A 13,629-nucleotide genomic window follows, 5' to 3' on the forward strand; every position below is an offset into this window, starting at 1 on the left:
CATTCCGTGAAATTAAAACATCAGGTTTCATTGAATTGCGTGTTAGAAACTGTAAAAACTGTGTCTTACTGTGATTTAGCATTAGTTTATTTGCTACAAGGCATGAGCTTATGCCATGAACTGCACTATTTGAAACTCAGCCAAACGTCCTTTACTACCAAGCTGGTGTCATCTGCAAGCAAAAATATTTTAGAATTACCTGTAATATTAGAGGGCATATCATTTATATAAATAAGAAAGAGGAGTGTTCCCAACACTGATCCATGCCCCCCCCCCCCCTCTGTTTGACTGTGCCCCCCTCAGACCACCACATCACAACCATTCTCAACACTGTGAATAATGACCATTTGCTGTCTGTTGTTAAAGTAAGAGGTGAACCAGTTGTGAGCTACTCCCTATATTCCATAACAATCCAACTTCTGGAACAGTATTTTGTGATCAACAAAATCAAACACCTTAGTCAAATCAATAACGATGCCTAGCTTTCAAAATATTATGCTTAATTCATCCAGTACCTCGCAGGGGGGGGGGGGGGGGGCAAAAAAAAAATAGAATTTTCAGTTTTTAATCCATTTCTAAAGCCGGACTGTACATTTGATATAAAATGATCAATTATCTTTGCATACCAGCCTTTTCAGCAACTTTTAATAAACACTGACGCCATAGAAATAGGTCTAAAATTGTCTTCAATATCCCTTTCTCCCTTTTTATAAAGCAGCTTTACTACTGAGTATTTTAATTGTTAGGGAAACTGACCATTCTTAAAGGAAAAATTACCAACATGGCTAAGTACAGGGCTAACATGTGCAGCACAATATTTTAATATTCTACTAGGCATTCCATCATATTCATAAAAGTCCATAGTCTTCAGTGGTTTAATTATTGACTCAGTCTCCCCCTTGTCAGTATCACAGAGGAGTATTTCAGATATCAATCTGGCAAAGGCATTTTCTAAGAGAATTGTATGATTCCCTGTAGAAACTAAGTTTTTATGTAATTCACCAGCAATGCTCAGAAAATGGTTGTTAAATACTGTACATGTATCTGACTTACTAGTATCAGAAATATTTTTACTATGAACTGACTTTATATCACCGATCTTTTGCTGCCGACCAGACACTTCTTTTACAGCTGACCGTATGGCTCTAATTTTATCCTGTGAATTAGCTATTCTATTTGTGTACCACATACTGTTTGCCTTCCTAATAACATTTTAAGCACTTTACAACATTGTTTGTAATGAGCTACTGTAGCTCGATAATGATTACTTCTAACATTTTGATATAATCCCCACTTTGTTCTACATGATATCCTGATATCTACATGATATCAGCCACCCAGCCTGCCTTTTACTGCTAGAACTCTGTTTAGAATGTTATAAAGGAAAGCAGCTCTCAAAGAGCATAAGAAATGTGTTAAGGAAAGCATTATATTTGTCATCTGTGTTATCAGCACTATAAACACCCTGCCACTCTTGTTACTGAACGAGGTTTAAAAAACTCTCTATTGCCATTGGATTAGCTTTCCTACATAGTTTGTAATTATATGTAACATTTGTTTGAGTACAAAAGCCTTTTAGTATTAGAATTTGTGCATCATGGTCTGAAGGACATTCACCATTTTACTAACAGAATGGCCATCTAGTAATGAAGAATGAATAAAAATATTGTCTGTGGCTGTGCTTCTGTTCCCCTGCACTCTGGTTGGAAAAACACAGTCTGTATCAGATCATATGAGTTTAGGAGATCTAGCAATATCCTTTTTCTTGCACAGTCATATACAAAATTAATACTGAAGTCACCCTATATAAATAATTTTTGGTACTTCATAAAAAGTGAACTGAGAATCCTCTTTAGCTTGAGCAGAAATGCTCTGAAGTCAGAGTTAAGGGACCCACAAACAACAACAATTAGAAGTTTAGTTTCACTAAATTCAACTGCCCCTGCAGAACATTCAAATACCTGTTCAGTGTAATGCCTTGATATGTCTACTGACTCAAATGTCATCCTTCTTTTTTTTATGTACAAGGCCACTCCCCCACTCTGCAAAGAACTCCTTGAAAAATAGCCAGTTAACCTGTATCCTGGTGAAGGAAGCCTCTGAATTGTCACACCATACCATACCATACCATACCATACCATACCATACCATACCCCTGCCTCCACAACAGCACAGCAAGTGGTGCTCCAATATACCAATTCAGAGACAACATCTATAAGCAGTTAACTAATAGTATCTTTAATACTCATTTTATTTTGATGAAATATGCTAATTCCTTCTCTACTTGGATACCTGACATCCTCTGAAGGTTAGAGGGACTTCTTTTAAGCAGGTACACCTATCAGCTGACTTCAATCTATAAGGTTGCAGCTCCAACACCAACTACTGCAGGAATTTTTCCATGAGTGATCCCGCCACAACCCACTACACTGTTACTTATAAGCTTTGCTAGCCTTCCCTTGCCATACATATTGAGATGCAGGCCATGCCTAATCAAATCCAATCTATTGATAAACTCAACTGGCACCACTGCAATGTGTGCCATGTCCTCTGCCATCAGTGCCTTCTCCAGCCTCATGTTAACACACCTAACAGCAGCATCTAAATGAGGCCTATCATGACGCTGGAACAGTTGCATGAAGTGCACCTTAGTTACACCATTTTGAGTGGCTATCTGTACCAAGTTACCACCTACATCACATCCCCTGTCCCTATCAAGACTATTACCTTCTCCACCCACAATCATTACCTGTTCCTCTTTCGTGAAATTCCTACATAGCTCCTTTATGCTGTCAGTCACCTGAGACAACCCTGCACTAGGCTTCACAATGTGGTGACCTGGTATTCATTCTCCAACACTTCCTGCAAGTGCTGGCCCACACCTCTACTGTGCAAACTACCTAGCAGCAGAGTGTTCTTCTTTCTTTTGTGTGAGAACTTAGCTATTTTATTATAATGATGTTGGAGTAACTCCAAAAGGCAACAGAAGATCTGTCGGGACACAGTCGGCTCATGGAGAGTGAGCTACAGACATGGCCTGTACACATGGTCCTAGCTTATGTGGAGCCAGCTCGTGAAAATTTGCATGTGCAAAACAGTGCCAAACTGAGCCACTCAATGTTGCTGGCATGACAATTAGCACAGGACAAGTGTTGTTTGCAGTATCCTACTTTTGGCTTCATTACCTGTTCATGTGATTTAGCCAAATGGAAGAGTTTTTTTGAAGTAACAGTGTCACTTATGACCTTGCCAAATTTGGACATATCGAGAGAAAGCTTGATCAAAACTATGCAGGACATAATCACCACCTCACCATTGCAGTCCTTGTGTAACTATCTGTAGGAGAGATTGATCTGATGGATTTCATTAGCCATTAAGCAATGGGTGCACCAGTTACTGCAATAACTGGAATGCAGCAACCGGAGAGCTCCTCAGCTCCTGTGCCACCTATGGAGCCTTGCAGAGTCTGAAATTGTCCCAGACATGTTGTTGCATACTGTCTGGGTGTGCAGTCCCTCTGTACAGGGGCAAACAGTAATTGCCGTGCACACAAACATGCAGCTGGATGCTGTTGCAAACTTGGACAATCGGTACATAATGCACTGGCAACAGTGCCTAGTACTGAGGCCACACCATACCCCTGCCTCCACAACAGCACACATGGTCTCTGACCTACACATCCTAGCGCAGAACTTGGCCACACAGATGGCAGCCTTACCATTAAAGTCGATCGGTTGGCGCTCTTACAGCCAGAGGGCAGCACTTATCACAGCAACAGCCAATCTGGCTACAGGCAACCCAACCCATGCACTCGGCAAGAGAACAAAAGCCACTCTGTCGGTAATGTGCTAACAGTGGAACCACCTTCAAGCGGTAACTGTTGGTACCCTGCCCATTTTGGCAGCAAAGCCACCAAGTGTCATTCACCATGCTCACACCCAAGTGCCAGCTATGACCAGGCTATACATACCCAATTGCAATCCAGTATCAAACTATCAGTTCATAGTGGAATGGGGTGGGGGCCTGAGGTACCAGGCCGACACTGGTTCTGATTTATCCATTTTTCCTGCAGACATTGTTAAGAGATCATAGCAAAGCCAAAACTGTGCCCCTCATGATGGCAAACAATCCTGCCATAAAAACATATGGTACTAATCACTGGAATGTGGACCTTGGACTTTGCCGCACATTTGAGGAGGAGGTCCACTGTGGCCAACATCAATGAGCCGACCCTGGGCGTGGATTTCCTTGGCCACTACAAGCTGCTTTCTGACGCTGCAAATGCCCAGATGATGGACTCCACAATGAGCTTGAGGATAGTTGATCAGGGACAGAGGGCAGTATTCTTCAGCATAAAACCTATAGCATGCACTGAACATTTACATAGATATCCTGGAGATATTTCTAGAGCTTACTCGCCCATCTGGGGCACTGAGGGAAGTCAAACATAAGACGCTCCACCACAATATTACCATGCATAACCCCCTCCCTCCCCCAGCTCATGCCTCCCATGTCACCTTGCACCCAATGGGCTCATGGTAACAAAAGCTGAGTTTGACGCCACCTGCCACATGCCATCGTATGACCGTCAAGTAGTCTGTGGTCTTCTGTCTTACATTTAGTACCGAGAAAGGACAATTCATTGTGCCCATGTGGGGACTACCATGCACTGAATTCAAGGACAGTGCCAGACAGCTACCTGGGGCCCTACTAGCTTGATTTTAGCTATGCATTGCTGTGCTCGACTGTATTCAGCAAGATCAGTTGCCAGGTGGCATACACGTAGATCCTATTGTAGTGGTACATGTTGTTATAAAGCATAGCAACTTGTCTAATGATCCTCTTACTAGACTGATGAAAGATGTCCAAAATATGACTCTAATTAGTAGTAGCATAAAGGGCATCTACTGTGCCTGTGTTTATTGGAATTTCTGTGTAGATACGAGAAAGAATAATCTGGGTATAGTTGTGGATCCCTGACAGACTGCTATGGGTGCTGCACTTCAACAATTGGTTCATGGTGGGCAGCAGCTACTCGCTTTGTTTTTGTGCACATTATTGGAATCAAAATGCTTGTGGGTTGCATATGACTGCAAGTTGATTGTGGTGTACCAGGCAGTGAATTACTTCTGTTCAACAGTAGAAGCCCAGTCTTTCATTATTTTGACCGACCACTCGCTGGTAACTCACACGTTTTGGAGAAACAACAGCAACAGTTCACCATCACAACTACAACAGCTGGGATACGCGTTATGGTTCCCCACCGACATATGCCACATTTCTGGGATGGACAGTGTCATCGCCAACTGCTTGTTCACAGTTGCATGGTTATCTCCTTCACCCTTGTAATTTGGGGATGTCGCCCAAGAACAGGAAAATGATGAACAAGTGGGCAGCTTCCAGCATGACACCTCCAGTAGCCTACAACTGGAACTAGTGCCCTTTCCTGATTCCTCCTGCAAGCTTTGGTTGATGTTTCAAAAAGTGCACATCACCCATTTCTCCAAGAGAAATTCTGATGCAGTGCATCTAAATGATATCCATCCCCATTCTTCCATTGGTGCCTTCCCTGACATAACACACTGCTTTGCACATATCCACAAGGACGTTTTGGGCCCCCTTCCTCTGTCCAAAGGGAAGTGGTGTCTACTTTAGTGGTGGACCATTTTGTGCACTGGCCAGAGGCAGTGCCAGTAGTGGATGTCACCACTGAGACCATTGCCACTGCCTTTGTTGACTCCTAGGTAGGCTTCAGCAGTCACAGACAACAGACCATGGCAGCCAGTTCGACAGTGTGCTGTTTACACATCACCCAACTGTGTGGTGTGTGGCTACATCAAATGACCAGCTACCACCAAGCATGTAACAGCATGGTTGAGCTGTCCAGAGGATGCTGAAATTCTCCCTGACATTTCACAACATCACCTGGATGGAGGCACTTCCACTCATACTCCTCAGCCTGTGACTAACACTGAAGTACTAGTTCTGCATCTCACTTGTAGACCTCATCTACAATCAATTGCTCGCCATCCCCAGTGAATTCTTGAAGGAGGTACCATCGCCACCCAATACCTCAGCCCCACCACTTGAACATCTGTGCAGTCACATGGCTGACCTCTGACCACCTGCACTGATGCAGCACAGTACCAGCAGAGTATTTTTTCATGCTGATTTACAATGCTGCATGCAATTTATGTTGTGCATAGACATGGACGACCACCACTCAGGCAGCCCTACTTGGGACCATACCATTTGATCACCAGCAATAAGAAGACTCTGCAGATCGAATGTAATGGCAAACTGACTAACGTCTCAATCGATAGAGTCCAGCGACCTTATGTCGTGACCACTCTCATCATCGTTCAGTTCTTCAACTGGCAGAGAAGCAGTCAGGCAGAGCCCGCTCCTGTAGCCACTGATGACACACAGACCATGCCCCACACATGGGCAACGGCCACCCCCACCACAGCAGCCAGTGGACTATGTCATATGAACTGGCCGCCAGTCCGTTTCAAATGCCCATGGTGCATCATGATGATGTCACACTGCATTACGCAGTTACCTGCTGCATGCCATTGAGACACTTGTCTCCACTGGGCCACCTGGTCACATCTCTCTGCCTCTGACACATCGGGTGTTGAGGTTGGATCAACTCCCAAGCCAGTATCTGTGCCTGTTCCAATTGAGATCCGGACACCATCTCTCACACTACAGGGCTTGTCCATTGCAGTTTGAGGATCTGCATTTGAGTCCTGATGACAGCGCATTTGTGCAGACCTAGTCTCTCCTTAGTCTCTGAGTCCCCACTGCTGCGTGCATCAAGGACGCATTGATTGTCGCACCAAGTTTATGTATCAGGTGTTTCAAGAACTCAATGCAATATTTATAATACATCTATGTGAACATTTTTCTTCATGTCTTTTATTTATGTTTAAACAGACTTTGTTTGTGTGCCAGCGTCCTCCAAGTTGACATCTCTGCATTGAACATTTCAAACCACAAATTACCACGGACAGCTCCCAGAAGTCATGGCTGTCACTAGTGAGCCATGCAAGCACACACACACTATGCACCCAGCCAGACACAGATGACACCATGTGCTGCCACCCAATTACAACTGACTGGCCTGCTGCCATGGGACTTGGACTGACATCAACACAAGAACCCAAGTCACAAACATTTGCTGGATGCAGCTGTATTGCTTCAACTTTTGACAGCTACAGAGCTCTGTTTTCAAATGGGGATCTATGTGGTAGCTGTACCACAGAATCATGTAGACAACTGTGTACTAGCATTTGCCCCTGAGCACAGATTTTATTGTTAGGCCAACCTTTGGCAACTTTATAGTGCCCATGACTGAAGAAGAAACAAAAGGGAAAACCAGTGCGAGCTAGACCCCCGTGCCTTGTGGACATAGATTCTGTCATCCATGCACTGAGTGAGTCGAGTACAAAGCGTGCACTCCATCAATGCGGTGACAAAATTGGAACAGGTGCCAATTGTTTGCTCTGTCCCATCATGCCTGCAAATTAAGTGGTGCCCCAAGAGATGAGAGGTAATTTGTGCATTCAAATGGACTCACTTCCTATGTCTCTCTGCAGCTGCAAGGCCATACTATGCACTGAACTGGTGAGGAGTGTGCACCATCTGGGATCAGCAGTCGAGGTATTTATCGCAGTCATGTGGACATTTCAGACAGTATTTCTGCAAGTTATTTTGGCACCAACTGTTGTCAATAAATGTAATATTATTTAATCATTTGTTTGATCAGTTACTGTCACGTGAGCCTACACTGTGAACTTAGTGCAAAGGTGCAGCAGTAAAAGCTGGATCGCCAAATGATGGACTTGAAAGCAGTAAAAACCATACATTTCCTGCTTCAGATTGTGTGACTAAAGGGATTAAATTCTTCCCCTACACCTGCTTTGCTTCGGTTATATCTTTAATTTTCACTCCATTCTTACTATTGTATGTTTACAAATTTCTCTCTGTATTATATGTGAATGATTCACTGTGTGAACTTACCGCATTTACTACATTGATGTTTAAATCAAGATATGTGCTTCACTGAAATAATTTGATTTGTAATTGTTTCGGTGCATGTTAATGCTAGGAGGTACACTATTCTGTGAACAGTGAGGACTATTTTGCACTTTACTTAATATATGACTGTAATGATTTTTTGGTAGGATTAATGATGAGTTATGAATAGTCAGGTAGGTTTTGGAACCAAAACACTTTGTCTTTGTCTAGCAGTTGCATTTCAGTTAATATTGTTTTAATGATGAGCATTTAACCTTGGTGAGAAGGATTTACCGTGTCTATAAATGCCAACATTGTACGAAGAAGTAGTCAGCTGGACTGCATGTATTTTAAGTTTTAGTCTTCATTTAGATAAGCAGTCTACATTCTACAGTCTTGCTGTAGATGTCTAATTTGCAATAGTGTATTCTTCCTGAAGAGGCTATGATGTGCATGTTCCTCCATATTCTTTTCAGCAATATAGTTTGTACAGGGCTGATGATATGTATTCCTTTGCCCAACGAATTATAGGCACTATTTTCAGTTACCATAGGTTACACTTTTATGTATTTGCATTGTGTGTTCCTTGGAAATGAAAGGCTGTATCCAGTCTGCTTCGCTATATAGGTTTTTTACATGGTGCCACTTTTCATGATTTCAGTTTTTTGAGTGTTTTGTTGCTAAGCTTAGAACTTGCCACCCTTCTCTCTGTGGGATTTATTGTGTTTACTTTTTGTATCAATCTTTCATGAAATATCTTATTATTGAACAGCAGATGTAATTTATTCCCTGTTTTCTCCATTACATTAACACATGGACAAATAGAAACATAAGTAATGCTCATTTTGCAGCTGGTGCACAGAAACAGGTACCAGTAACTACCAGAGAGATTGAAATAGTCTGGCAAGTTATAAACAGTAAATATGTGGGAAGCCTTTTGTAATTTGATGACTTTATATACATTAAGTCTTACTGGAACTTGGGATTTCTTATTTGGCTGTCTGACATAAATGCTGTCTTGGCATCATTTATGAGACCATTTATGACTACCATTTAATTACTGAAATATTGTTCATTAATTAAACACTCAACTTTTTCTGTGTTTATTGACCTTTTTAAACTTTTATGCAGATGAACTGTACAAACTATAGTTAAAACAGAGTGGAGTTCTTCCTGCATAATATAGAATCATTTTTTTTAAGTTAAGACACTTTACACAAATAAAAATGCTGTTCTGTTTATATATTATTTATTTATTGCAGAAAAATTGAAATAAGTTATGGCAATGATACATCAGAGTAGCATTACTTACATGTTAACCAGGTCATGTACTTTAATCAGTGTTCACTGCTCCAAAGCTCATGTAAACTGACAAGTGACAGATTGAGCAAAAAAGTTTATGAGCAAGTTTTTGAGGATGGTTTCATATGTGTCAAGAAATCATAATACAGGTTTCCTATTGAGATATTGGACAGAATCTGCAAGAACATCAAATCGGTTAAAGTCTTCATCAGGCATTAATTCATCAGGCATTATGTGATCAGCACATAGTCATATTCAGAAACTAATTTGTGACATGAATATAAAATGACTTCAGAATGAGATTTTCACTCTGCAGCGGAGTGTGCGCTGATATGAAACTTCCTGGCAGATTAAAACTGTGTGCCCGACCGAGACTCGAACTCGGGACCTTTGCCTTTCGCGGGCAAGTGCTCTACCAACTGAGCTACCGCAGCACGACTCACACCCGGTACTTACAGTTTTACTTCTACCAGTACCTCGTCTCCTACCTTCCAAACTTTACAGAAGCTCTTCTGCGAAACTTGCAGAACTAGCACTCCTGAAAGAAAGGATATTGCGGAGACATGGCTTAGCCACAGCCTGGGGGATGTTTCCAGAATGAGATTTTCACTCTGCAGCGGAGTGTGCACTGATATGAAACTTCCTGGCAGATTAAAACTGTGTGCCCGACCGAGACTCGAACTCGGGACCTTTGCCTTTCGCGGGCAAGTGCTCTACCAACTGAGCTACTGAAGCACGACTCACGCCCGGTACTCACAGCTTTACTTCTACCAGTACCTCGTCTCCTACCTTCCAAACTTTACAGAAGCGCTCCTGCGAAACTTGCAGAACTAGCACTCCTGAAAGAAAGGATATTGCAGAGACATGGCTTAGCCACAGCCTGGGGGATGTTTCCAGAATGAGATTTTCACTCTGCAGCGGAGTGTGCGCTGATATGAAACTTCCTGGCAGATTAAAACTGTGTGCCCGACCGAGACTCGAACTCAGGATCTTTGCCTTCCGCGGACAAGTGCTCTACCAACTGAGCTACCGAAGCACGACTCACGCCCGGTACTCACAGCTTTACTTCTACCAGTACCTCGTTTCCTACCTTCCAAACTTTACAGAAGCTCTCCTGCGAAACTTGCAGAACTAGCACTCCTGAAAGAAAGGATATTGCGGAGACATGGCTTAGCCATAGCCTGGGGGATGTTTCCGGAATGAGATTTTCACTCTGCAGCGGAGTGTGCGCTGATATGAAACTTCCTGGCAGATTAAAACTGTGTGCCCGACCGAGACTCGAACTCGGGACCTTTGCCTTTCACGGGCAAGTGCTCTCCCGAGTTCGAGTCTCGGTCGGGCACACAGTTTTAATCTGCCAGGAAGTTTCATATCAGCGCACACTCCGCTGCAGAGTGAAAATCTCATTCTGGAAACATCCCCCAGGCTGTGGCTAAGCCATGTCTCCACAATATCCTTTTTTTCATGAGTGCTAGTTCTGCAAGTTTCGCAGGAGAGCTTCTGTAAAGTTTGGAAGGTAGGAGACGAGGTACTGGTAGAAGTAAAGCTGTGAGTACCGGGCGTGAGTCGTGCTTCGGTAGCTCAGTTGGTAGAGCACTTGCCCGCGAAAGGCAAAGGTCCCGAGTTCGAGTCTCGGTCGGGCACACAGTTTTAATCTGCCAGGAAGTTTCATAAAATGACTTTTTCAAAATCATTACAATTTATCATGCGAATGAACCCTGGAACATGAAACTAAGTATTAACATTTATATTGTATCAGGTTACTTAATTATACAGTCACATAATAATGGTAATAGCAAATGAATGTTTCAAATGCCACATTAAAAGCTTTTACTGAAGACTCTATGTATTTCTTCAAATTCAGTATTGAAGAACTTCCAAGGGTGTCTTGACAACAGTCAACTCAGAATGAGCATCATGTGCTTACTTAGGACAGAATAGCCAAAATAAAATATGGACTGACAGCAAATCAATAAAATGTATAATTATCCCTTTTTAAATTTCAGGCATTGTTTCGATCTGTAGCAATGATGGTTCCAGATTATGCTTTGATTTCTGAAATTGTTCTGTATTCCTTTGGCTTTGTAAGTGCACGGCCTTTGGCAGTTAAAATTGTGGCAACCTATAGGCTTTGTTCAGAGCAACTGTCATCTCAGCATCATTATGATTATGGTATGTATCTTGTGACTCTCATTCTATTGCAGTGTAATTTACACATAGAAATTCAAATCCAAACCATGAACATAAAAAGCACCCATTACCAACAGTCTACATTCCACACTCTTACACTACTTCTCAGAGACATTTTTATGGCAGTTAAATGTAAATAAATGCTGTAGTTACACATCAATAAATGCTGTAGTATAGAAATTTGATTTATATAACTCACAGTATGACTAATATTGCTAGTTTTCATATTGATGAGAAACAGAAAGTTGAGTTTGTTTACAAGCCATATTTTTGCACTAGAAATCAGAATTTTTTTTTATTTATATGTGATAAGATATATTGGATTACTTGTAGACTGCAGAGAATGAAGAGAGAGAGTGTCAGATTCAGAAACGAGGCCCCATAAGTCTCAACATAGGTCTTACTGCAGATATTTAATTAGGGTTGTCATATTTTGGTCAAATATTTTGGGCCATCAGACCGACCACATGTTTTTCTCTGTTTCCCAAAGCTTCCTTTTATCAAGGTAGCCAGTGCTGTGGAATTCAGTCCCATTTGACATTATTTACATAGTTGAATTTGTGGCTTTGACCCAGGTGTGTCAAAATGGAGAGTATAAACATGGTTCTTCACAAATGAGCCTTATAACTGCTTTTTTGGAGATTATAAGCTTGAAATTAACCTTTTAAACAAATGGAAATTCCTAAGCTGTTTTGTTCTGTCTTATGTTTTCGGACTGCAGTTGTTAACACGTGACACAACTAAGTTATTTTTCAGATGTGTCATCAAGTCTACAGTGTAATTTTATTTTTGTATTAAATTTGTTTCATGTATGTATTAAAACTGCTACTATGTATTTTGCTGAGATGAAAGTGAAAATATAAAATTTTGTGTTCTTAGGCATGCGAGCAGTGAAATCTGTGTTAACTGCAGCTGGAAACTTAAAACTGAAATATCCAGAAGAATCAGAAGACATTCTAATGCTACGATCAATCAAGGATGTTAATTTGCCTAAGTTTCTTACACATGATCTTCCTTTATTCCAGGTATATAGTATTGTTTATGAATTAACTGTTGATACATTTCTAATTTATTGTTTTACAATACTGGAAATAAATGATGAAGCAAAAGTAAATTTTCAGGGCATTACTTCAGATTTATTTCCTGGTGTAGAACTTCCAACACCAGATTACACAATTTTAAACAGAGAAGTTGAGACAGCTTGTGAAACACACAACATACAGTGCACAGAACCTTTTCTTGAAAAGGTGCAGCAAATATATGAAATGATGATAGTACGACATGGTTTCATGATAGTTGGTTTTCCATTTGGTGGGAAAACTACAGCTTACCGCATGTTAGCTGCTGGTCTAGCACTGATTGAGGAAAAGGTAAGATAGTCAAGCCATAACAAATAAATCAGTAAGAAAATAATTTCTTGGTGCATGTGAAAACACTAATAGAGTATGGAAGCTATGTAATGGCAGAGTGTAAACAAACACCGTCCAAGGGGAGAGGAATGAAGTGGAGGATGAAGCCCTCTCAGAAGGCTGCCATCCAGTGTCTTGAGTTCTGTGGTTCTGAAAAAGCAGAAATGATAAAATGGTCATAGGAATTACTGATCTCTTTTGGTGTTGTGAGGGAAATACTCAGACCTCATTAGGGGCATGCTTAGTTTTTTCACTCATTTGAAACTAAGAAAATAAAACAACAAGGAACACTCAACACATAGCAAAGCAGAGTACATAAAGCAAACAATTGTTTGATGAGGGTGGCAGAGTCATAAAAATGATAGTTCAGGCCTGGCCTCTACTAGTGTTCTAAGCAACCATAGTTCAAAACACTCTTCACCTGAAACTGGCGTTCTGAGGTTGGTAATGACATATATATGGTGGTTCAGTCCCAGCATCTACCAACATACTAAGAAACTGTAGTTTGAAACATATCCCCCCCCCCCCTCAAACTAAAAATACCATGATAAAGTGTCCACATAACACTTCTGAGAGGAGAAAGTATTAGCAAGTAAAAATAAACTATTATGTGCTTTCTTCTTTTTATATTAAAAGAAATTTAGTTTAGTTACAGTTAAGGTAGTTTATGGTCTATTTCAGTTTTATAATATATAAAAGTGATTAG

General features: G+C 41.3%; 1 protein-coding gene across 1 annotated transcript in view; it reads left to right on the top strand.

The window, feature by feature from the left end:
* Window positions 1–13,629, top strand: part of LOC126237376 (dynein axonemal heavy chain 7) — a 1,033,797-nt gene that overhangs the window by 403,415 nt on the left and 616,753 nt on the right. Inside the window, exons 20-22 of the mRNA XM_049947460.1 lie at window positions 11,331–11,496; window positions 12,394–12,539; window positions 12,636–12,884. Coding sequence (XP_049803417.1) covers window positions 11,331–11,496; window positions 12,394–12,539; window positions 12,636–12,884 — 561 coding nt within the window. The remainder of the gene's footprint in view (window positions 1–11,330; window positions 11,497–12,393; window positions 12,540–12,635; window positions 12,885–13,629) is intronic.

Source organism: Schistocerca nitens, chromosome 2, assembly GCF_023898315.1.
Source record: "Schistocerca nitens isolate TAMUIC-IGC-003100 chromosome 2, iqSchNite1.1, whole genome shotgun sequence".
In the NCBI taxonomy this organism is placed as follows: Eukaryota; Metazoa; Arthropoda; class Insecta; order Orthoptera; family Acrididae; genus Schistocerca; species Schistocerca nitens.